This window comes from Felis catus, chromosome C1 (assembly GCF_018350175.1).
Source record: "Felis catus isolate Fca126 chromosome C1, F.catus_Fca126_mat1.0, whole genome shotgun sequence".
NCBI lineage: Eukaryota > Metazoa > Chordata > Mammalia > Carnivora > Felidae > Felis > Felis catus.
In genome coordinates, this window is record NC_058375.1 from 126,508,652 (window position 1) to 126,534,742 (window position 26,091).

Below are 26,091 nucleotides of genomic sequence, written 5' to 3' on the forward strand. Positions count from 1 at the left end.
TTTATGGGTGATCTTGGGAAAGTTACTAAATAATCTAGCTTTGGTTTTCTTGATGTTTCTCAAATATGACAACATGATCGGATGTTCTCTGCTATTATAAAATAGCAGGGATCACATCTCCAAAAATGAGGTTTCCTTGGAATGGTCAATATATTTTTAAAATTTTTTCAAAGATGCTACCACCACGCTATTCAGCGACACAAAATAAGATGTTTGGAATTACAGAGCTGGAAAGAACTTAGAGATCATCTGATCCAAGCCCTTCATTTTATAGACAAAGAAACTGACAACCATGAGGTTGTGTGACATCATCAAGGCTGCTCTCATACTTGAAAGGAAGATGGATGTCTTTTATAATATTTTTGTAGCCATCTTCAAGTGCAAAATCCTAGCTGACATGTAAAGTAAAAAAAACATACAGCATACATTCCTAATAACTAAACTGTCAGTGAAAAGGATAGTCTATACAAAGGCTAGCTGCAGTTAGTACTTTGCTGTGAAAGTTGGAAAACTGTGTGCAGCATATTCATGTGAACACATTCTTAAAAATGACTGTACTTTTACAATTATTGAGAACTAATAAACCTAGAATGTTTTTAAGCAAATTTAATGTGTTCAATAGTTTGTTAATTGGTTGATTTCTTTTTCAAACCAAGGAACAAAAGATACAATAAGCAAGTATAAGAAATACCTGCCCTTGCGGAAATTGTTCAAAGTTAATGGCCCCATCCTAGGGGTGCCTGGGTGTCTCAGTCAGTTGAGCATCCAACTCTTGATTTTGGCTCAGGTCATGATCTCAGGGTCGTGGGATCAAGCCCTGTAAGGCTCTGAAGTGAGCATGGAGCCTTCTTAAGACATTTTCTCTCTTTCTGTCCCCCTTCCCTGGTCATGCTCTCTCCTTCTAAAATTTAAAAAAAAAAAAAAAAAAAAAAAAAGCTAATGGCCTCATCCTAATCATTGGGTCATAAATGGAGGGCAAAAAGGTTATAGAATGTATGGACTCTGAAATCGACTGGGAACATACAAATGTTCTCCATTTTGTCTCTTCATTGAGCATGAATGGTCATGGGAGTCTCTGAACCTACCAGGTTCCAGAACCACCAGGAAAGATGATGCATTGTCACATGTAAAAATAAAACACTTGTTCTTGAGTGCATCTTTCCACATAAGAAGAGGTAAAGTAACCCCATCAGAAAATGTTACAGTAGAAAGAAACTAAGAGGCAGCATTTAAATATAGCCAGAAACAATTTCACAGAAGAGGTGAAAATGATATTCAAAGTGGAAAAACGATCATTAATTTGTTAATGTTAAGCCATTATTAAAATGAAAACTGAAAATTGTCCCAGTCTAATTCATTCAACAAAGAAAAATTATTGCCTCCAGAAGAGTCTTACTCTCCTGTGTTTTCTGCTTGTTGTGTTTAAAATATTTTTAAATATTCACATTTTTATAATTTCCTAAAGACTGACTCTCGACACAGGTTTTTTAAACATTTATTTATTTTTGAGAGCGAGACAGAGACAGAGCATGAGTAGGGGAGGGGCAGAAAGAGAGGGAGACACAGATTCCGAAGCAGGCTCCAGGCTCTAAGCTGTCAGCACAAAGCTCAATGTCGGGCTCAACCCCATGAACTGCAAGATCATGACGTGAGCCGAAGTTGGCCGCTTAACTGACTAAACCACCCAGGCCCTCCTCTATTATCTTTTAAAACCTTCTTCATTGCTAACTCAACCAGAGTAAATTCTGTTATCTGCAGTTAAGAATCTTGATGGATACGCACTGCGTTAAAAAATTCTTTTAAGCCCAGTAATTTTAGTATATAGGTTCTTATCCATTCATGAAAAGAGTAACTTTACATGCTCAATGCAGTCTACAACGTTTGCATCTGATCATCGTTCTAGGAAAACAGCTGAGTGAAGAGTGCTAGAAGATTTTTACACTAAGGAAAAGGATGAAGGATTTTTAGGGGGCCGTAAATTGTATTTTACAAATTATCATCTATAAAAGCCTATAATTAAGCCAATGCATACAGCAGGAATACTTAGTTTTTAAAGTCCGTGGGTGTGATCCAAACATTATATATATCTTATTGATGCTCCCTTTTGAATAGAATACAATGAACAGAGATAAATTAAACAAATGTGTATGTCTGCAACAGAATAGATACTCATATGGCATATACATAAAGTTTTTATAAAGTGTGCAAGCATTTAAACATTAACAACTTCAAGTACGTTAGAAACGTGTAAATGGGGTTTAAAGAGATTTATTGATACTTAAGATGAATACAGTGCACAATAGTGCCCCAGATGTTTTTATTTCACACTTGTGACTTAAGAATAACTAATAAAGACTATGAACTATGAGAAGAAAATTAAACAGACACATAATTGTTTCTATCCAGTTTGTATCCCAAGTTATTAAAGCTCAAATTTTAGGCAAGAGCTTAGTGGAGATGCTACATAAATGTTATGGCTCCTATACAAAACCTTCAATTATAAAACATTATAAATCATGTAAAAAGAATTAACAGCAAGTCATCTCCAAACTGAGTAGAATAAAGAAATTATTTAACCTCTTGGAAGGTGCTTTGGACACACCTGTTCCTAGAACTCTGCTCTGAAATGTCTGAAAGTCAAAGTCAGACCGCGAGGAGTGTTTGGAAGGAGGCCAGGATTTTTAAATTTTAATTAGATGTTTCAGGTTTCGTGGTGTTAATTATTTCAAATGTTACTAAATTATTCTCTGCTCTCGGCCTGGAGAAAGGAGATTCCAAGTGAGTTTGAGAGAGGCAGGAACTCCCCAGGAGAGGGCAGCATCACATAAGGTGACAAAGGAGACAGTGGCTCGGACAGCAAAGCAGTGTTCGGGGAGGTTGACGGGGTTGCGGAAGAAAAGACATCCGAGAGGACAACCTCCCCAGGGTTTAGAAATGGAAGTCAGAAAACTACCAGAGAGAAATTGGAACAGTGCTAATAAACATTTAATTTATGAAGTTTAGGGACGCCTGGGTGGCTCAGTCGGTTAAGCATCCAACTTTGGCTCAGGTCATGATCTCGCAGTTTGTAGCAGCTCAGAGCCTGGAGCCTGCTTCAGATTCTGTGTCTCCCTCTCTTTCTGACACTCCCCACTCACGGTCTCTCTATCTCTCTCTCAAAAACAAATATTTTAAACAATTTTTTAAAATGAATAAAAAGAAGTTTATAGGTGAGTAGATGACAGATCATTGTGATTGCTGTCGAGACTATTTTCTGAGGGGAGAATCTGCAAATACCTTATGGTCTGTTAAATGCAAAGGCTCTTAAGGATATGACAGGATAACATATTTGGAATAGGTGTTGTTCTGGAAAAATTCCAGACTTATATACTCATAGAATAAAGGACGGAGACTTGGGGCTTTAGTGCCTTGTTCAGTCTCCCATCTTTCCCTGAAGAAAGGAGCTTTGGGATAACAGCTGAAGGAGAAATGCTTGATTCTGGAAGAGAACAGATCCCTGGAGCTGATAGAAGATTCTGAGAGGCAATAAACAGAGGGAAAGATGTTGTCAGAGAAAAAGGAAAGAGGCAGAGAATGGCTGGCTGAGCTGGAGCAGGGTGGAATCAAGAGAGACACATAAGAGAGATAGCCATTTGGGCCAGCAAGTTGCCAAGACGTGCTGATTGAGATAAGAACCAAAGGACAGGATGATGAGTGGGTCCTCTTTCCCTTGTGCTGTTTTCAAGGTTCTGCACCAAGCACTACTGAAATTGGGGTGGTGGCAGGAATGCAAATAATCAATGTTAACTTTGTGAACGCATCAAGGACAGAAGCCAGATACCTTCTGTCCTGGGTTGCCAATCTTGTCCATCACCACTTGGATCCCCTCCTTCACTAAGCAATATGGAATGACTGCAATCCTCGTCTTGGTCAAACTCCTGCAGTATCAGGAAAGAGTAACTCAGTTATTCAACATACTACTTTGTTGACAAAGTGAATATCGATTTTTCTAAGCTAAAGTTTCATACCATGGATTCCTTTTAAATTAGATAAAGTATTTAGAACTAAAATAATGGGAAAAGTATCTGCTCCTGGAGCACCAGGCCCAGACAGATGTGGACATGATTAATTGTATAACTGAAAATGAAGATCAAAGCTAAAACCACATAGACACATAGAAATTCAGTATTTTACACTTTTTTATCATGTCAGCGTCCAGGCTGCTAAGCTGCCACAAATTCCATCTGGGTGGGTAACTGGAGAGAATCCTTTGGCCACAGCAGTGAAAAACCCCAAATGAACGTGGTCTTTTCCATAATGCCTCCCTGGGGCATCATTCACAATTGGTGAGGATGGAAATCCCTGCCCCATATGGAAGCTACAGATATAACTCTGGACTGAAAGGAGGCAGCAAGGCTTATTAAAGTTTTCACTATGACATCTTTCTGATCTAATCATGGCACATAACCTCTCAAGGAAGGAAAAACTTCCTTTTTATCCTCTAGAAAATAATCATTATGCTTAAAAAACATGGTAGAAAACCAACCTGATTTATGAAAAGTACTGCTCTCTAAATAAGTGTTTTCTTTTTTTTTTTTTAATTTTTTTTCAACGTTTATTTGTTTTTGGGACAGAGAGAGACAGAGCATGAACAGGGGAGGGGCAGAGAGAGAGGGAGACACAGAATCGGAAACAGGCTCCAGGCTCTGAGCCATCAGCCCAGAGCCTGATGCGGGGCTCGAACTCACGGACCGCGAGATCGTGACCTGGCTGAAGTTGGACGCTTAACCGACTGCGCCACCCAGGCGCCCCTAAATAAGTGTTTTCTTATTAGAATTCATTGTTGTTGACAGGTTCCTTCATTAGAAGTTGTTGCCGCTGGTGATTTTGCCCTATTTAATGTATCAAACAGCGACAGATGCAAATAGTAGTTAAAATACCCCCATCATAACCCAGAAGTTACAATTAGCTCTCTGGTTTCTATGATCTGTTATCTATTACCACTATTTAAGGGAACTGTTGGATAAAGTCTTTGCCCTAGGCTCAGATGCCTGTCACACAGGTGGGAAGTCTATCATTCTGATATTTCATTCATTCATTCCCAATCAAGCTTGGGAAGTTTTCCACTTTGTTCATTTTAATTATCACAGAAAACAATCAAAATAAAATCCTTTATTTACGCTGCCATTAAAATATTTTAGGTATTCAGGGGCACCTGGGTGGCTCAATATGTTAAGCGTCTGACTTCAGCTCAGGTCATGATCTCACAGTTCATGAGTTTGAGCCCCGCGTCAGGCTCTGTGCTGACGGCTCAGAGCCTGGAGCCTGTTTCTGATTCTGTGTATCCCTCTCTCTCAGCCCCTCCCTTGCTCATGCTCTGTCTCTCTCTCTCTCTCTCTCAAAAATAAATAAACATTACAAAATTAAAAAAAATATTAGGTATTCAACTGTAATAACTTTATAGTCCTACCTTTTACATAGCAGCAGTACCTGCTTTTTAAAACTTTTTTTTTTCTAAGTAGGCTCCATGCCTAGTGCGGAGCCCAAAGTGAGATGTGAACTCATGACTGAGATGAAGATCAAGAGTCTGATGCCACTTTTTAAGCCACCCAGGTGCCCCTTTTAAAAGCATTTTATTAGGTTCCTGGGTGGCTCAGTCAGTTGAATGTCTGACTCTTGACTTTGGCTTAGGTCATGATCCCAGGGTTGTGGGATAAAGCCTAGCATTGGGCTCTGCACTGAACATGGAGCCTGCTTAAGATTCTCTCTCCCAATCTCTCTCTCTCTCTCTCCCTCTGCCCCTCTTCCCCACTTGCACTCTCTCACTCTTAAAAAAAAATTTTTTTTTGTAATAAAGCATTTTCTATCTCCTGGCAAAGGAGGTGCCCTGTCTCAGACCATCCTGGTTGTCAGTGGCAAAAAAGAGATGGGGGCTGGTTCACCCTAATACGAATACTACACTGTTGTGAATTTCACTGCTTGCTCTTTTCTGCATTTCAAAAATTCTGTCACTGTGTGACAAATTTCTTCTCCTTTCCATGCAATTACAATGGTTGGGGGGGGTGTTCTCTTTTTAGATTATATAGAGATAAAAAAAGCATTTTTAAAATGCACTAGAGTGGTGCCTGGGTGGCTCAGTCAGTTGGGCGTCCAAGATCAAGCCCTGTGTCTGGCTCTGTGCTGACAGCATGGAGCCTGCTTGGGATTCTCTCTCTCCCTCTGTCTCTGTCTCTCTCCCAATAGTGCTCGCTCTCTCTCTCGCTCTCTCTCTCTCAAAATAAATAAACAAAAATTTTTAAATGCAGTAGGAAAAAATCTGTCATCTTACAAATAAAAAAGCAAACGCGATTAACATAGAAATAATATTTCATCTTTTTCCTAAGTATTTAAAAATACAGTTGCATCACATCTTATTTTGTCCAGCGTTTTCACTTAAGGCAAGTACAAATCACATAGCAATTTACTAAGTAAACATCATTTTAATGTAATTATAAATTCTTCTCTCAACAAGTATCTATCAGAGGGTCACAACAATGTTTAGTAAACCCCATGAGTCTTGCAATATAAGCTCCATAATGCTTATCAGTCAGTTTTTAATTCTTCATTATTACACATAGTGCTGTGGACACCCATGCAATTAATACCCAAATTTTTATTATTTCTTTAGAGTAGGTTTCTAGATATTGAATTATTGATCCAGAGAGTATGAACATTTTTAAGTTGTTTTACACACACTACTTTAAAAGTAAAGTTTCCACTTAATGTTTACACTCTACCAGCAGTTCATGAAGGTGTTTCACTACATCTTCTCCTTGATTTATCAATTATCATCACTTTTCATTTTCAGTACTGTAATTTATGGAAGTGGTCATCTTGTTGTTTGAATGTGCACATTGTGATCAGTAGAAAAGTTTGGAGACAGTTTCACATGTTTATTGACGACTGAATTTTTCCTTTTAATAGATATAGTCTTGTTCAGATCCTTAGTCTGGGAACACTCTTACGAGACTTCAAAATATATTCCTACCATTTCATATAATTACAGTGATTCAATTAAATTTTTATGATAAACTTTGGCAAATAGCAGCCTTCATGTGGCAGTGTTAATATATAACTGGGGGGTGTCTGGGTGGCTCAGTCAGTTAAGTGTCTGATTTTGGCTCAGGTTGTGATTTCACGGCTCATGAGTTCGAGCCCCGCATTGGGCTCTGTGCTGACAGCTGACAGTCTGGAGCCTCCCTCAGATTCTGCATCTCCCACTTTCTCTGCCCCTCACCCACTTGTGCTCTGTCTCTCTCAAAAATAAATAAACATTAAAATACACACACACACACACACACACACACACACACACACAACTGGCTCTCATGTCAGGTGTCTATGTTGATTAATGAGCTGTGATCAGTCTCAACTGCTCAGTTCATTTATTAGTTGGTCCTTTAGGAAAGTTGAAAGATGTAGAGTGTGGGCGCACCTACCAACAAAAATCCATTTTGATGACTAGCATCTACACATGTAGGGTCAGACACTCCTCTATGCAACTTATATATATTAAATAATTTAATCCTCACACCAACTGAAGGTAGGAATTATTGTTTTCTTTTTACACATGAGGCCCAGAGAGGTTAGCCAGTGGCAAAGTCAGGATATACACCCAAACTCTGAAGTCTGGTTCCAGAGCTCTTAACCCCTCTGCTTTCTTGCAACCATGGAAAGTTCAAAACAAAGAATCTCAAAAAGAATCAGAAAGAAAAGAATCAATAACGGTAAGCAAAATTAAGAGAAAGGATAGTGAAACCTAATTTATAAGTTCTGCATGGGGAAAAAATAAAAGGTATGTGATACCTGCTAGTAGCTGACAAAAATTTCTTCCATAGAATAAACTGAAAAACCGTAAACATCACACAAACCCAAAAGGATGTAGGGAATAATATATGTTTTGAAGGCTCATCATGGAAACGAAGACTCTAAAACAGAAACAGCTCTGGATTCTCTATTTATTTTAGAATGCTAAATATGAAAGACTTTAAGATGTACTTGGGTGCCACAAGGACAATTGAAATAATGACACTCAGTCATGAGTGAAGAAGAGAAAATAGTAGAATAGCACATCCCCAGTATAAATGGATTTCATAAGCCACTGACAATGATGCAGGAGGTGACAATAGACTAGAAAAAGTATAGCATTCTAATCAGCAAACAACAGAATCTCAAACATACAGAAAAGAGGCATAGAAATCATACATAATTAAATTTGGAAGGAAGAGTCTCTTTACATGAAAGGAGACTCAATTTCAAGTACTGTGATTGGGAGAGGCTGTAAAGTCTCTCAGAGGCACTCCTACAATCAAGGCAGCTGCTTATATTTGTAAACTATGAAAACCTATTGCAGACCACCAAAAAGAAAAGCAAGCTTTCATTTAAAGAAAAGAAGTGAAGGATGACCTTGGGTTTTACAATTTAAACCTTAGAGAAAGCACTAGAGATGAAAAGACAAGTTCAATAGTCAGAGTCTATTTCTCCCTCAGAAATGAGTTCAAAGTTATTTCAACCATAATAACAAAAATATAGAGTGAGGTTCAACAAAAGTTTTTAAATTGCATGAAAAAAATGTACTAATATAAAGGGATGTTTAGTCCTTTTACAAAAGAGAATTACTTAAATATGCCACAAAAAACGAAAAGCAAATGTGTTTTTGTTTAGCAATTTCTAATGCATAACAGTCACTTAAAAAAATTTTTTTTAACATTTATTCACCTTTGAGAGACAGAGAAAGACAGAATGTGAGCAGGGGAGGGACAAAGAAGGAGACACAAATCGGAAGCAGGCTCCAGGTTCTGAGCTGTCAGCACAGAGCCCAACGTGGGGTTCGAACCCATGAACTGTGAGATCATGACCTGAGCTGAAGTCGGATGCTTAACCGACTGAGCCACCCAGGCACCCCAGTCACTTTTTTTTTTAGTTTATTTGTTTATTTTGAGAGAGAGAGAGAGAGAGAGAGAGAGAGAGAGAGAGAGAGAGAGAGAATACGAGTGGGGGAGAGGCAGAGAGAGAGGAAGAGAGAAAGAATTCCAAGCAGGCTCTGTGTGTCAGCAAAGAGCCAGACTTGGGGCTCGATTTCAAGTACTGTGAGATCATGACCTGAGCCAAAACCAAGAGTCAGACGCTTAATGGACTGAGCCACCCAGGAGTCACATGACGGTCACTTTAAAGACTGATCTCTAGGTATGTTATTTCAATTATTTCAATTATGTTATATTAGTAACCAAAAACAACACAGCCTTTACGGTTGTGACAAAACCTGCTGCGCAGCAGGGTTTCTCAGCCTCACCACCTATGACATTTGGGGCTGGATAATTCGTCATCGCGGGGCTGTCCTGTGCCCTCTAGGATGTTTAGCAGCATCCCTGACCTCTACCCACTAGATGCCAGTAGCACCTCCACCCAGCTGTAACACCAAAAATGTCTCCTAATGTTGCCAAATGTCCCCTGGGGACTCTCTGTTGAGAACCAGTGTACTAAAGCAACTGTGGTTTGGTTTTTGGTTTTAGCCTGTTTAAAAAAGTTGTAAAAGAAAAATATTCAAACAGTATGAGATATGCTATTGTTTAATATTAAAAAATAGTAATAATAGTATTAAAAATAAACATTTCCATTCTACCCCATCCCATCTCATGCCCGAGAGGAGTCTTTTTTTTTTTAATTTTTTAAATGTTTATTTATTTTTGAGAGAAAGAGAGAGACAGAGAATGAGCAGGGGAAGGGCAGGGAGAGGGAGACATAGATTCCGAAGCAGGCTCCAGGCTCTGAATCCTCAGCACAGGGTTCAACACAGGGCTCGAACTCATGAACTGTGAGATCATGACCTGAGCAGAAACCAAGAGTTGGACGCCCAACCAACTGAGCCACCCAGGCGCCCCAGAAAGAGAATCTTGAGCAGGCTCCATGCCCAGCACAGAGCTCAGATGTGGGGCTCAATCTCACAACCATGAGATCATGACTTAAGCCAAAATCAAGAGCACGATGCTTGACGCTTAATCAATTGAGCCTCCCAGATGCCCCACAATTACTTTCAATTTAAGTGTAGCATACTTTCAGAAAGTGCATAGATTCATGAATGTTTATAAACTGAACATAATTGTGAAACCAGGACCCAGATCAAGTAAAAGAATTCTTAGACATGATGTAAGAATTAAGACCCATAAAAAATAGATAAATTGGTTTTCATCAAAATGAAAAGCTTTGGGGGGTGCCTGGGTGGCTCAGTCAGTTGAGCATTCTGCTCTTGATGTCAGCTCAGGTCATGATCTCACAGTTCGTGAGATCAAGGCCAGTGCTGGGCACTGTGCTATCAGCATGGAGCCTGCTTGGGATTCTCTCTTTCCTCTCTCTGCCTCTCTCTTGCATGTGCTCTCTCTAACTAACTAACTAACGAACCAACTAACTAAATAAGAAAAACTTCTATTCAGTGAAAGACCTGTTACAAAGGTGAAAATAACAAGCCAGTTCTTCTATTGACTAGTAGAAAATATTTGCAAATGACATCCAGAATATATAAGGGATTCTTTAAACCCAACAGTAAGAAAACAAACAATCCAATCAGAAAATAGATTAAAAATTTGAACAATTCATGCTGATGGGGAATAAACCCATAGAAAAATGATGTTCAACATCAGTCATTAGGGAAATGGATATTAAAACCACAATGAGATACCACCATACTTCTACTAAAATGGTTAAAATAAAAAATACTGACACTGCCAAATGATGGCCAGGATACAGAGATACTGGATCTCTCTTCATTGCTGATGGGAATATAAAATGATAGAGCCACTATGGAAAACTGGCAGTTTTTAAAAGGGTTAAACATACATTTGCCATATGATCCAGTATTTGGATTCCTGGACATGTATCCTAGAGAAATGAAAACGTATGTTTATATAGAAATCTGTACACAATTGGGGCGCCTGGGTGGCGCAGTCGGTTAAGCGTCCGACTTCAGCCAGGTCACGATCTCGCGGTCCGTGAGTTCGAGCCCCGCGTCGAGCTCTGGGCTGATGGCTCAGAGCCTGGAGCCTGTTTCCGATTCTGTGTCTCCCTCTCTCTCTGCCCCTCCCCCGTTCATGCTCTGTCTCTCTCTGTCCCAAAAATAAATAAACGTTGAAAAAAAAAAAAAAAGAAATCTGTACACAATTGCTCATAGTAGCTTTGTATATAATAGCCCAGAACTGGAAACAACCCTAAATGTCTCTCGACAGGTGAATAGTTAAGTAAACTGTAAACACCTGTGCCATAGAATACTCCTTAGCAATGCAAAAAAACTTGATACAACTTGGATCTATCTCAAAAGCATTATGCTGAGTAGAAAAACCAATCTCAAAAGTTTATACATATGAGAATTCCTTTTATATGACATTCTCAAAATGACAAAATTATGGAGATGGGTAACAGATCAGTGGTTGCCAGGTGTTAAGGATGGAGGAGGGTGTGGCTATTAAGAGGGCAGTAGGAAGGGATTCCCTTGGGGTGACAGAACAACTTTGTATCTTGACTGTGGTGATTCAAGGGATAAACGTCAAAGAACAGTACACTCAGGCACATGCGCAAACAGAAAAAACAATGCATGCAAATACTAGTGAAATCCCAGCAAGGTCTGTAGCTTAGTTAATTATAATGTGTCAGTGTCAATTTCCCAGTTTTGACAACCTGCTAGAGTTACAATAATAGTTCCCTTTTGGGGAAGCTGGTGAAGGTTACACAGGACTTCTATGCACTATTTTTATAGGTTCCTGTGAATCTGTAATTATCTCAAAATAAAAAAGGTTTTTTAAATTAAATTTTTGGTTTTTTTTCTTTGTTGTTTTGGGATGATTTTTGGAAGGAGAAAAGGACTCAAAAATATTTACCATCTCCAAAAGTCCTCATTATTTATTATATTATAGTCCACACCTCATTAACTTTGTAAAATAAATAATTTGTGGCCATATTGTTTTCTTACCAACAAAATATATATAGAGCAGCAATACTTTTACCTGTCTGGGCTGTGTTAATTTTTGTAAAAATTCAAAAGGTACAAATGAATACACAGCACAGAGTCATCTCCAATTCTCTCCCTATAGGCAACAATTGTTACCATGTTACCAGTTTGTTGTATATCTTGGGTATTGGTCCACAGTTTTCTATGGATTACACTGTTTGTTACTAGTACGGTTACTGTACTGTGAGGGACTTCATGTGGAGTCATTCATCATGGTGGGGGGCCGGGGGTGACCAGGGCCAAGAGGAGGCACCTTCTTTGTGGTACCCTGTGATGGATTTGACATGATCAGATGAGTGATCTTCTCCTTTTCCACATGAACACACATAAACACAAGCTGCATTTTATTATTTAGTATCGGTTCAACTGCAACAATATTCTGTGGTATTAGATACATACACACAAAATGCAGGAGACTCTGAGCTGACTAGCTAATTACAGCTCTGAGATTAAATTTGTGGAGCACTGCCTTATTAATTTTGCTTTTAATTACCTTATGATTACATTTAGAAATAAATTGTGATATATGATTGCTGTAAAATATTCAAGCAACACACATGAGGTAGTAGATGGAGTGGGTTCTCCATTTTTTGTTAGTTTCTTTTTTTATATAAGTTTATATATTTGAGAGAGAAAGTGAGCAGGGAAAGGGCAGAGAGAGAGGAAGAGAGAGAGGGAATCCCAAGCAGGATCCTCACTGTCAGTGCAGAGCCCAACACAGGGCTCAAACTCGCGTGACCTGAGCCGAAACCAAAAGTCCAACACTTAAGAGATTGAGCCACCCAGGTGCCCCTTGTTGTTAGTTTCTTTAAAGAGAACATCTTACCTCACTGCTGCTGATACTTTGCAAGATTATATTTTGGTTTGTAGTAACTGTCATCCTATCAGTTGGAGAAGAGTTAGTATCATGACAAATATCAAGCAATGATTCAGCATGTCTTTCTGCCGAAAGAAACAGAATAATGTGTTTTGATAAGACTCATCTCCATCAGTTTCGTCAGAAGATCTAGCTCTGTGTTCTAAGACTGGTTCCATTCTGTCAAAGATTTTCCTAAAATAGTGGTCTGGGATCCTGATGAAGCTTTAGGCAATACTTTTCACAGGGAAGGATGTGAGTGAGGATAACAAGAGTCCACAGAATGGATGTGGTTTTGTTTTTGTTTTTAAGTTGGGCAAAGCTGCCAAGTGAAACCCCTAACAATGGGCTGGAAATTACATTTGCTCTATAGTTACCAAAGACGTGGCACATTTTCTGTGTAGCAGAAGTCACATTAAATTGGCAGAGTTCTGAGCACCCATGAACTCCCAGTTAGTTCCCAAGGGACAGTGCTCTCTCATATCATCCCCCTCCTGCTATCGTGACTTCTTCAAAATAAGCATGGGCTCTTCGATGAAAACGTCTTTCTCTTCCAACGGCTTTTCCATTTATTTTGTAACTGATACAAAATTGCACAAGATTATCTCTACTCAGATCGTCCATTTCTCCACCATATTTCCTCTCTGCAATCTATTTCCTGCCTCTATCTCATCACTGAAACTTCTCACTTCCTTGCCACATTTGCTTTGTAATCTCTTTTCCAATTTGACATTGTTTCCCTCTCCTTGCTTCTTGTAACTTTCTCCCAATCCCCTCCTCTCTCTCTCAGCGCCCTGAGTCCCTGTGTACATACTACCCTCTAACTGTGGGTACACCTCCTTGGCGTGACCCCTTGCAGTTCTCCCACCATCCTCAATCCGCCAGGGATCTTACCTACTCCAGGTCCTCACAGTCTCTTTTTTGTAGTGAACTCCCAAACTAACATATCAACCCACCCCTTCCCACAGGCCTGTCCAACAGAAAATCGCTACTTGCAAGTCCCAAGGTTCCATCCAAATGCAACGCTTTAGAACTCATTGCCTTCTATATTCTCACCAAACCAGAGTGGTCTTCTATTTTATTGATTGTATTTCCATCTCCCCACTTCCCAGGGCTGAAACTTTGGAATCATATTTAACTCAACTCTCTCAACTTTTGTCTCTCTCAGCTTTACATCACTAAGTTATGTGAATTCTTCTTTCACAATAGCTCTTAGGCTCACCACACTCAGCACCTGTCAGGCACACTCCCACACCAAGCCCAGGACTCTTCCTGGTTCCTGTCACCACACACAGGCACTTCTATAGTTTCTTAATAGAGCTCCCTGCCATGAGTCTCTTCCTTTGAATCCATTCTTCACAATAACAACAGCTTAAATTTCCTAAAACATGGTTTTCATCATTCCCTGGCTTAAAATTCTTTAGTGACTCTGTTTCATTGGGGGAAAAAAAAACCCTTCATTTAATGAGTATTCAATGGACCCAGTTTCTTTATGTATTTAATTTCTAGTCCCTTATTTGCCCCTATGATAAGTGAGGCTCATTTACAGCATGATGCCTCTGCTCCACAAAATTAAATCCCACTGTTTTTCGAGGACCAGATTGAATCTTACCGCTTTCATGAAACCTTCCTGGGAACAGCCTTGTTCCCTGCCTAGAAGTTTTGAATAAAAGCCAATCAGACCATAAAGTCAAGGAGCTTTCACAAGGTCACATATTGCTCAGTGGTACTTTCTTTCTTTCACTTTTCTCTGTGGCTGTTTCTGTCTTTTTTTTTCCACCTATATCAAACCGCCTCTCTTGTTCTCTTCCTTCCAAATCTTACCCAGCATTTAAGGAACATGGTAAGTCCCTTCTCCTCTTTCAAGCTCACAACAAGCACTTTCTCTACTGACTTATGTGATGTGTCCCTTACCCTATTGAACACTTTCAGGAGTTTGGACAATGTTTTAGATTTCTTTACAACCCTTAAGGGTACCTAGCCTTGGACCTTGTATATAGTCACTGACCAATAAATAGTTGTTGGCTTGATTTCTTTAAATGAATCCATCAAACACATGTAGAAGAAAGAGTTCTAATAAGGCTTTTATAGTTGGGGAGCTTTTGAAAGTGGAATAGAAGTATTTACCTGGTTTTGGCATAGAGTTCATTAGAATGTCCAATAACTGCTGTTTCCTAAAACTATGTATTTGCGACACATAATGTATTGCTGATTTTCCACTAAAATCACAGAGTTTAGGATCTCTAGGAAGAATAGAATTAACATAAAAATTATTTAGTTAAATCTATTGAAAAATATGAGAAGAAAAACATTGACATCAAATAAACAAAAGTAATCATGTGCTTTGGGGCTAACAAGAATGATTTTAAAGGGTATGGGATAGAAAGTGATAATTTTTCAAGATTTTAAATTAAAGGAATATTCTGTATATCTTATTCCCACTCCATCCTAAAAGTATTACAATATTTGCAGAAAATGTCAAACTTTGGATAAAACTTTTCATAATTCTTTAATGATGAGTAAATCAAGTAAGGATCAAAACATCTTGATAAGCTGTTGTCTTATTACAAATAGCTGACTTGCTTAGCTTTTTCTTTCCAATGAGTTAAGCTTGCTTTCTTGATAGTTTTTTTTTTTTCTAATGCTAGCAGCTAGCCTTTTTGCCAGTCAAAACTGTAGAATAGAATAGAATCTCTCTTGAGGGGCGCCTGGGTGGCGCAGTCGGTTAAGCGTCCGACTTCAGCCAGGTCAGATCTCGCGGTCCGTGAGTTCGAGCCCCGCGTCAGGCTCTGGGCTGATGGCTCGGAGCCTGGAGCCTGTTTCCGATTCTGTGTCTCCCTCTCTCTCTGCCCCTCCCCCGTTCATGCTCTGTCTCCCTCTGTCTCAAAAATAAATAAAAACATTAAAAAAAAAAAAAAAAGAATCTCTCTTGAAAAGTAAGCTGGGGGCACCTGGGTGGCTCAGTCGTTAAGAGTCCAACTTCGGCTCAGGTCATGATCTTGCAGTTCACGTGTTTGAGCCCCGCATTGGGCTCTGTGCTGACAGCTCAGGGCCTGGAGCCTGCTTCAGATTCTGTGTCTCCCTCTCTCTCTGCCCCTCCCCTACTCTCTCTCTCTCTCTCAAAAATAAATTAAAACATTTTTTAAAATGCAAAAAAAAAAAAAAAGAAAGAAAGAAAACTAAGCTGATATGCTTATTTCACAGGCTCTTGGTTGAGTGGAGCGAACTTATCATAAAGTCCCTCTGCATGATCTCTTCATCTTTCTTCACCTTGCCCTGTGATTGTTAAGCCTGACCAGCTAATCTCAGGGCTCCTTGCAATAGCACAAATATCCTCTCCATGTTGCACTGAATCTGAGGATTAGATACATAACAGCTCAGAGAGATTCAAAGGGCCAATAGTAAGAGCCCTATTGGCAGATTATGGTGTGGGAAATAATGATTACACTTGCTGCACTAGTCACATTCTGGGACACAGAACATGTTGAGCATGGTCTCCAACCTAACAGCTTTGAATTTGAATCTTTTTATTGCTCTAGGACTGGGAAATGTTTTATCCTCTGAAAAAATAACCCCTTATGAGCTTTTCTCCATCAAAGGTCATGATTCAAAAGAAGTAGGATAGGACCAAGAATCAGGGGACTGCCTCTGCCTTGATAAGTGGCCTTAAGCAAGTCACTTAACTCCTTGGGATTTCAGTTTGCTCATTTGCCTTGATTAGTGTTTCTCAATGTGGCACTTTTTGATTTCCTATATTCTGGACCCCACTCCAGGCCTACTGAACACCATCTCTGGGGTGCTGTCCGGTACTCTCCATGTTAAACAATCTCTTTAGTTGTTTCTTAACACTAAAGTCTAAAGTAGCTTCAAACTTCCATCTTTATCCTATTATAGTAACTGGTCCTTTTACAATAGCTCGTGTTCTTGACTATGCTTTTGTTCTTGAAGCTCCCTTCTACTTTTTTTTTTCTTTCCAAAACAAAATTCATATGCAATTCTGAGAAAGAGCTGCCCATCTGTTCTTATTGGATGATAAGATATCTAGGTAACAGCATTAGGAAATTGCAATTCTAACATGAAAAACTGCTTATTAACCTACTGATTTTTTTTAAAAGTCAATTATTTACTTCCCCTTCCCCTAAAAGAACATGCTGGCATACAGTAATTTTTAGATAATTAGAAATCAGTATTATAAATTGCTTTTGATAATTGACAATGCTTTCTGAAATAATTAGTAACATGTTTGGGGTAAGGAGCTACATACTCAAGGATTATCTGACATTCTAAAAAAAAAAAAGAAGAGTTATTATTTGATATTCTTCATAAGTACCAAAAGAGTATTTACACAAATAAAACAAATAGTCAATATCATAAAAATAATAGATAGCAACATCTAACATTTGCACATTACTTTGCAACTGCTGAAGTCCCTTTTATGAACATGAATTTGCATTCGATATATAAAAATTTTTAAAGATTTTATTATGAAGCAATTTCTACACCCAATGTGGGGCTTGAACTTAACAACCCTGAGGTCCAGAGTTGCATGTCTCTAAGTTTACAAGTGACTTCTGACAATAACAATGACATAGACTCTCTTCCACTGGTGCCAACTGACCACTCATACTCACGCATGATGCCTGAGGAGCTCAGACAGAACCTCCACAGGTCTGTAGACTGTTAACATATCAAGACTCTCAAACAGATCCACATCCCTCACAGCCAGCATCACAGGGGTCAAGCCATGTTGGTTTGGGAAATTTATATCCAGGAACTCTTCAGATGCCTTTGAAAACATGAAACTTTATTTTTATTATGTTTTTACTATTTATACTAATCTTTGCATTTTCCTTGCTTAGCCAAATTCTCATTTTAACTTCAACACATTCTTTTTCTGTTGTTGTTTTAAGTTTATTTATTTATTTTTGAGGTGGGGGAAGGGGAGAGAGAGCAAAAGACAGAATCCCAAGCAGGCTCCATGCTGTCATCACAGAGCCTGATATGGGGTTCTGGCTCACAAAGCATGAGATCATGACCTGAGCCAAGATCAAGAGTCAGATGCTTAACTGACTGAGCCATCCAGTCACCCCAGCTTCAACACATTCTTTCTCAATATCTATACTGATGAGGAGCTGATGAATTGAAAGAACACAGGCCTGAGAGACAGACCCGGGTTTGAATTTTACCTCCTTAAGCTGATTATTTAACCTCCCTGATAGGATTATATCAAGGGCACTTGACAAGATCACCCTGTTAAAATAAAGGATATCCAGTTAAACAATAATTTTCACTGGCGGCACAGTAATACTAAAAAATTTATTTGGTATTTACCTGAAATTCAAATTTAAGCACGTGTCTTGTATGTTTGTTTGTAAAATCCAGCAATCCTACTCACTGACCTTCAGAGTCCTCAGCTCTAGAGTAGGAATAACAATGTCTTCTTTGTGGGGTTGTTTTGATGATTGGTGATAGAATATGAAAAGCACTGAGCAGAGTGTTTGACACATGCTCAGTAATCATTTCTGGAATGAATGAATGAGTTACAAAAATAAGGCAGGTGTGTGTGTGTGTGTGTGTGTGTGTGTGTGTGTGTATACATACATACACACACACACACACACACACATATATATATATACACATATAGTCAAATGCAGGTGGATATACAGATGATATTCTTTGTTTTAATGAAAGTAAAATTTAATTTGGATAATTCAGAACTGAAAAACCACTGTAAGGCCAAACTATCCAAACTGTTTATTTTATTTACCAAAATAATTTGCTACTTTCCATCTCTATTTCACTTTATGCCATGTCAGTATAGTCTTGTGTTTCTACCTCAGTTTCTCTAGGGACAAACTAGAGATAATGATATTACCTCAGAGGGGTGCTATGGGAATTAATTAATTTTTTTTCAGTCTCTGAAAAGAAGTGACCTCTTATATCACTGTTTATTATTAGCTAGCACCAACACGAAAGGTTTGAACTGAGAGTAGTCTTGCAATAGCACATTAATTCAGCACCTGCTTATTAAACTTTGGATTCAGGTAGAGACACCAGTTTCTTAAAATGTGGCTGCTAATCTTTATGGATGAAAATGTGGTTATGAAAACAGATATTGGATTATAACAACCATTATGAATACCATTAAAATAAAATTTATTGTCTTTCAAAAAATTTCTTAAAAAATTTTTTTTTTCAATGTTCATTTATTTTTGAGAGAGAGACAGAGTGTGAGGGGAAGAGACAGAAGGAGATATAGAATCTGAAGCAGGCTCCAGGCTCTGAGCTGTCAGCACAGAGCCCAATGCGGGGCTCAAATTCATGAGCCATGAGATCATGAACTGAGTTGAAGTCAGACGCTTAACTGACTGAGCCACCCAGGCACTCCTAAAAAATTTCTAAGCTTTAGTCATGGTTTACGACAATTTTAGACTATTGTTTAGTACAACAAAAGTATTCAAGGAGTTCTTTGGATTTTGTTGTAGATCCCCTTGAACTCTAGGTGACCAGAATATTGTTCACTTTTTCGTTATCTGTTTGTGTCTTGACCATAAGGGAATGGAAGAAACTGTTTCCTAGCAGCAATTGATTTTCTTTCAGTTGGAAGGTCATGTGATCTGACAGTATCTCTGAAGGTAAATACCAAGAATAGACAGTTGCTGGTCACCAACAATTAGAGTCCTTGGTTATGCATATGGTTTTGTAAGTTACTTCAGGAAAGAGTATCTATGGGTAGAAAATCTAAATAAGAAAATCAATAACTTGGGAAGAAGGCATTTGAAAAACATATCCTTTTAACTCCTTTAGTTACAACTAAATATTATGCAAAGCATAAGCTCTCTGATTCCCTTTTCAGGCTAAAGATAATAAGTGCAGCTGGTCCAAAGGGATCTAAACAGCAATTGTACAAGAGGCAATGATGTCAAGGGAACTCCTCTGAGCAAGCTGACAGCAGTTCTCTGGGGGGCATCCTGGGAGCATATTATTTCCCATGGGTGCTATGTGACTTCTTCTAGCATCCAGCTGGAGGAAGGTAGAAATAGCCTGCTGTTGTGTTCTTTTATTATCCTGTTTTCCACCCCAATGTCCTATTTGATCTTGTTTCTTTCTATTTTCTGCCTGAAACTTTCTGGGACTGCATTTGAAAAGAACTCATTTTTCTTTAAAATGAGTCATATGTAGTCTATGCCTTTCTTATCACTTACCCACCCACCTACCTACACAAAGGCAGAAGCAAACATCAATATAACTGACCAGCAAGTGTTGAAGTTGTTCAAGATCACCTTGCCATGAAGTTTGTAGAAGTTGCATTTGGGGAGCCTGGATTCCATTGATAGCCAAGAGTTGTCTTTGGACGTGGCAATTAGCCACATGAACTGCAGTTTGATTGCTGTAATTACAAAGGGTGATATCTGCTCCCTTTTCCAGAAGAAATTCAACAACCTGCAACAGCACAACATTCTTATGTAGCATCTTTGAGTGCAAAAAGTATCTTCAGGGCTATGCAGAAAACTTAGACATGACTTTGATTCATGATACAGAAAAACAGAATAAGAGGAGCATAAAAATGAAGAATTGATTTTGATGCAGCTGACTGCTATTTGCCTTTTTTTTTAAAGATTTTATTTTTAAATAACCTGTATAACCAATGTGGGGCTCAATATTTACAACCTTGAGATCAAGAGTCACATTCTTTACCAGCTAAGGCAGCCAGGTAACCTTTGGGGATACTATCTTTGTCTTAAAACTAGACGTCTGTGAGTATTTTATGTTAAACCCACAGAAAGCATCAAAGTCCTACTAGTATCACCTACAATTTGGAATATAAAACCCCTAAGTTTAGACATAGATCCTTGAATGTTGTAAGTATTTCCACAAGCATTTCTAGGGAGCAAATAAATGCTATTCAAAATATTGAATGCATAATTTATTCAACAAATAGGATTGAGTGATTAGCATTGGTCAAGAACTGTCCTTGGTGCTGAGACTTCAACAATGAAGAAGGCAGGGACCAGCCTTGAAGGCATTTACGAACTAGTGAGGAAAAAAGACAGATAAAAAGACAATTGCAACACAGCGTGTTAATGCATTGATAGGGTAAATATAGAAGGCTGAGGGTGTACTTAGAAGAAGTGTATTAAGCTGTCTTGGGACAGTTTAAGTCCAAGAAGACTTCTTGGAGAAAATTATGTCTAAGCTGAGAACCAAGGGATCAGAGATGCAGTTAACCAGGCAAAGACTGGGGGAAAGATTGCTTTAAACAAAGGATATAGGATAAACAAAGTACTGTGGATACTATGGACTGAATTATTTCTCCTCAAAATTCATATGTTGAAGCCTTAACCTCCAATGTGACTGTATTTGGAGAGGGGGCCTCTGGGAAGTAATTAAGGTTAAATGAGATTGTAAAGATGGGGCCCTGATCTGATAGGATTAGTGTCACACAAGAGAACTTGTTCTCTCTCTCTCTCTGCCAAGTGAGGACACAGAGAGAAGGTAGCCTTCTACAAGTCAGCAAAAAAGTTCTCACTAGAAACCAAATTGGCCAGAATCTTGATATTGGACTTCCCAGTTACCAGAACTATGAAAAAAATAATTTCTATTGTGGAACTAAGGTTCCACAGTCAACTGACTGGCTCAGTCAGTTAAGCATCTAACTCTTGATCTCCCTCCAGGTTGTAAGTTCAAGCCCCATGTTGGGCTCCATGCCAGGTATGAAGCCTACTTAAAAAAAAAAAAATCACCTAATTTCCATTGTTTAAGCTACTCAGCTATGGTATGTTTGCTATGGACAGCCCAAGATGACTAATACAGAGGGCAAAAGAACAAATAACATTTAAAGCTCTGGAAGGAATTAGGCATAGCTGGAGCTCAGGATGGAGGAAGGAGGGTAATGAAATGTGATGGAGAGGTCAACAGTAGCTAAATCCCAAAAGGCTTTACCAACTCCGTTCAGGAATATAGTTGTATCTCCAGTGAAAGATTTTAAACAGAGAGATGACATGATGAGATCAGCATTTCAAAAAAATTACTGTGGAGAAGGGTAGAAGTTGGGAGACTAATGAGATTGCTACAGTAGCTTCATGGAGAGAAAATGGCTACTGAATCAGGGAAATAGATTGATTCTACTGAAACAGTCAGTAGAAATGGAGTGACTGAGGGTATAATCCATGAACACTTAGGAGGTAGGGCTAATTAGATGTTGGTGTTGATGGTGAGTCAGAAATCAAGATAACTCTCAGGTGTTTTACTTCAGTCCATTTTTGTCTATCTTTCCTACTGTCACTGCAGACAGGGCCACCACGATCTGTTGCCTGAAACAACGCAATGACCTTCTAATAAGTCTCTCCATTTCCAAATACCTTTGTCTGAAACTCATTACAATGGACAGAATAAAAAAGTTAGATAACTGTAAGTGTTACAAGGATGTGAAGAAATCAGAACACATATACACTGCTGTAAATGGTACAGCCACTTTAAAAAACATTCTGGGGACACCTGGGTGGCTCAGTTGGTTAAGTGTCTAACTTTGGTTCAGGTCACGATCTTGCGGTTTGGGGGGTTGAGCCCTGCGTTGGGCTCTCTGCTGAAAGCATGGAGCCTGGAGCCTCCTTCAGATTCTTATCTCCCTCTCTCTTTCTTTGCCCTTCACCCTCCCTCTTTCTTTCTCTCTCACCCTCTCCCTCTCTCTCTCAAAAATAAGTATTTAAAAAATTTTTTAAAAAGCATTCTGGGATTTCCTCAAATGGTTAAACATACAGTTTCCATATGATTCAGTAAGTCCACTTCTACGAATTCTAGGAGTGGAACGAAAGAGAAATTAAAATATATGATCACTTTAAAATCTGTATGCAAATGTTTATGGCAGCATTATTCATAGTAACCAAAACATGGAAACAACCCAAATTTCCATCAATGGACAAATGAATAAATAAAATATAGTATACCCATATAATAGAATATTATTCAGCTATAAAAAGGAATGAAATACTGATGCATGCTGCAACATGAACCTTGAAAACAGTATGCTAAGTAAAAGAAGCAATCACAAAAGATCACATATATGATTCTGTTTATATGAAAGTCCAGAATAGGAAAATCTACAGAGACAGAAAGTAGATTAGTAGTTGCTTAAGGGCTATAGCAGGGAAAGGGAGGAAAGATAGAAAGTGATAGCTGAAGGGACAGGGCTTCTTTTGGGGGGGGCAGGGAGGTGTAGAGTTCTTTTGGGGATATGAAAATGTTTTAAAATTGACTGTGGAGATGATTGCACATTAATGTGATTATAGTAAAAACCAATGGATTCCACACTTTAAATGGGTGAATTGTAGGATATGTGAATTATATCTCAATAAAGCAGTTTTTAAAAATCCCTCTGCATGCCTTTGTGGCCCTGCAGGATCTGTGCCTGGCTTTCCTTTCCAGCCTCATCTTATGCCACTCTTCCTCCTTCCTCTGCAAGTTCTAGTCACATTTTTGCCTTAATATGCAAGCTTCTTCCTAACCAAAAGGGTTATCTCTGTTATTCTCTCTCCCCCAACTGCTCTTCAAATGTCATCATTCATCATTATTTTACTTAGCATAAATGTAACCACCTCAGTGGGGATTTTCCTAGCCACCTTGTCAAAAGATGATTCACTCTACTGGTTACTTTAAAGAACTAAGAGTAATTTGTAATTTAACTAAGTGCTTTTTGTTTCCTTATTTGTTGTGTTTCACCTTCAATAGAATGTAAGTCCAACATTGCAGGAGATCTTATCACATGAATAAATGTTTAAGGAATGAGTGAATGAACAATTTAAGATAAATAGATGGTGATGCTATTTAATAAAATGGAAAGCACTGATGCTGGCACTCCTCGGAAGAATTAGATTTGGGGATAAAGACAAAGAAGACAATGAGGACACACTGTGTTTGAGGTCTTTGACATGACATGTAAATGGAGATATATGGTTGGAAGCTCAATATACCATATATATACACACACAGATCTAGATCTAGATCATATATGTATATGTCTATGTATACAGTGTGTATATACTATACACACACACAGAGGAATTCAGGTGAGAGATGTGGGCTGAGGTACAGAACTAAGAGCTATCCCCACAATATTAGGCAACACCAATATTTAATGGATGAAAAAAGAAAAAAGAATCCATAATGAGACTAGAGAGATACTGCCTGGGAGGTGAGGTGAAAATACAGGATGAAGCTAATGGAAGAAAGCATTTCATGAAAAATTGGTGTTTAAAGTCACTATGATCTGATAGGTAACAAAGGACATTATAGGGCATGTTGGCAAGAGCAGTTTCAATGGAGTAGTAGGGAACAATGCCAGACTGCAGTAGTCTTAAGAGGTGAGAAAGTGGAGGCAGTGAGAATCAACCAAAGGAGCACTCTTTATAGGGGCTGTTTAAAGAGAATTCTCCAAGGGCACCTGTGTGGCTCAGTAGATTAAGTGTCTGATTCTAGATTTCAGCTCAGGTCATGATCTCTCAGTTTGTGAGACAGCCCCATGTCCGCCTCTGTGCTGACAGCCTGCTTGGGATTCTTTCTCTCTCCCTCTCTCTCTCTCAAAATAAATAAACATTAAAAGAAGAAATGGGGTGCCTGAGTGGCTCAGTCGGTTAAGTGTCCGACTTGGGCTCAGGTCATGATCTCACAGTTTGTGGGTTTAAGCCCCACGTGGGGCTCTGTGCTGACAGCTCAGAGCCTGGAGCCTGCTTCGAATTCTGTGTCTCCCTCGCTCTCTGCCCCTCCCCTTCTCCCGCTCTCTCTCTCTCTCTCAAAAATAAATAAACATTCAAAAAAGAGAGAGAAAAAGAAAAACAATTCTCCAGAAACTCCGTGAACTTGTGTTTTTGTAGGTCTTGTGAAGAGAGGCATTGACTGCCTTTGCTCTAGGCCATATTTAAAAAAATTTTTTAATTTTTATTTATTTCTGGGAGAGTGAGTGGGGGAGGGGCAGAGAAAGAGGGAGACAGAGGATCTGAACCAGGCTCTGTGATAAGAGCGGAGAGCCTGATGCAGGGCTTGAACTCACGAACCATGAGATCATGACCTGAGCCAAAGTCGGACATCCAACTGACTGAGCCACCCAGGTGCCCCTAGACTATGTTTTCAAAGATGTTTGTACAGTGAGTGACTTTGCAAGGTAGAGATAATGTCTCTTCCTGGAGCATTGGGAAAACATGCTTACTTTCCTAGGTTTCCTAAGCTCAGGTTTCCTCTCTTATAATTCAACCCATTGTATGTACAGGTATCACTTCTTCATACTGCCCTGTAGAAACTGGGGCTCAGAGAACTGAAGCAAATGCTGATACTACTATCATTACTATTGTGAATAGTAAACTATCATTTTTCTGACCCAGGAGTCTCATGTCTTCTGCCAGACTCTGGAACTGTGGTAGGCTAACTTATTAGGTAGCAAGTAAGGAAAAATCTCAGACACTTCACAGTTCCTAATTTTTGCAAAAAAATGAGATGATTCTGAAAGAGATAGGAATGACAGAAGAAGAACGAGGGCTTCGTGGGGGGTAATTAATGAGATTTAAAGAAAGTTCATGGAAAGTGGTAGCAAATACATTGACCAAATTGTATGGTCAATTAGGTAATAAATGATCCTCCATTTTATTGACTATTAACGCCTGTTTAAGGAATTGGGAGGCAGTTAAAGGCTGAGTGCCAGGAAATAAGTTCAAAAACAACTGCTTCCTGGTTTTTGATGATTTTTCTATGGGTGTTATCTTCCTCACCAATCTGGCAGTCAGCCTCACGACCATGCCACTATAACAAATAATACTAAGGTTTGTCCTGGGTGGGCAGAAGGTTCTACTTCCTTTCAGACAACAGTTACAGAGATGCATATCTTTTCTGGGCTGGAAAGAAGGAAAATTCATGACTGATATGGGCAAAAAACAGGCAAACTTGGAACTTTGGCTCATTCATTTGGGATATGGGTAGTGAGATGCATTATGCTTGTTAAGGAAGAGTGATATTCATTATCTTAACAGCTCAGTCCTTCCTGCTGACAACCTTAGATCCATTTAATGATGATAGTGAGGTCTCAGAATTTTTTGCAGTGGGTTTCAGCCACTGTAAGGGAGCTTTAGACCTCCTGGGGAGATTTCCTTGAGTGGACGAATTCCCATGATAAACCACAGAACTAGTGTTCAGGTTCTTATGCCCTGGATTGGATTATAATACTGTTGAA

General features: G+C 39.0%; 1 protein-coding gene across 7 annotated transcripts in view; it reads right to left on the minus strand.

Moving 5' to 3' along the window:
* MAP3K19 (mitogen-activated protein kinase kinase kinase 19) overlaps nt 1-26,091 on the minus strand; it is a 65,669-nt gene that overhangs the window by 23,288 nt on the left and 16,290 nt on the right. For 5 of the 7 annotated variants that reach the window (XM_045034790.1, XM_045034791.1, XM_045034795.1 and 2 more), the window contains 5 exons: nt 20,130-20,318; nt 17,504-17,658; nt 15,000-15,115; nt 12,843-12,958; nt 3,821-3,917 (listed from right to left, as the gene is read on the minus strand). In XM_045034790.1, coding sequence (XP_044890725.1) covers nt 3,821-3,917; nt 12,843-12,958; nt 15,000-15,115; nt 17,504-17,658; nt 20,130-20,318 — 673 coding nt within the window. Of the gene's footprint in view, nt 1-3,820; nt 3,918-12,842; nt 12,959-13,766; nt 14,046-14,999; nt 15,116-17,503; nt 17,659-20,129; nt 20,319-26,091 lie in introns of those variants that run through there. The other 2 variants (XM_045034792.1, XM_045034793.1) reach the window with 2 other exon arrangements.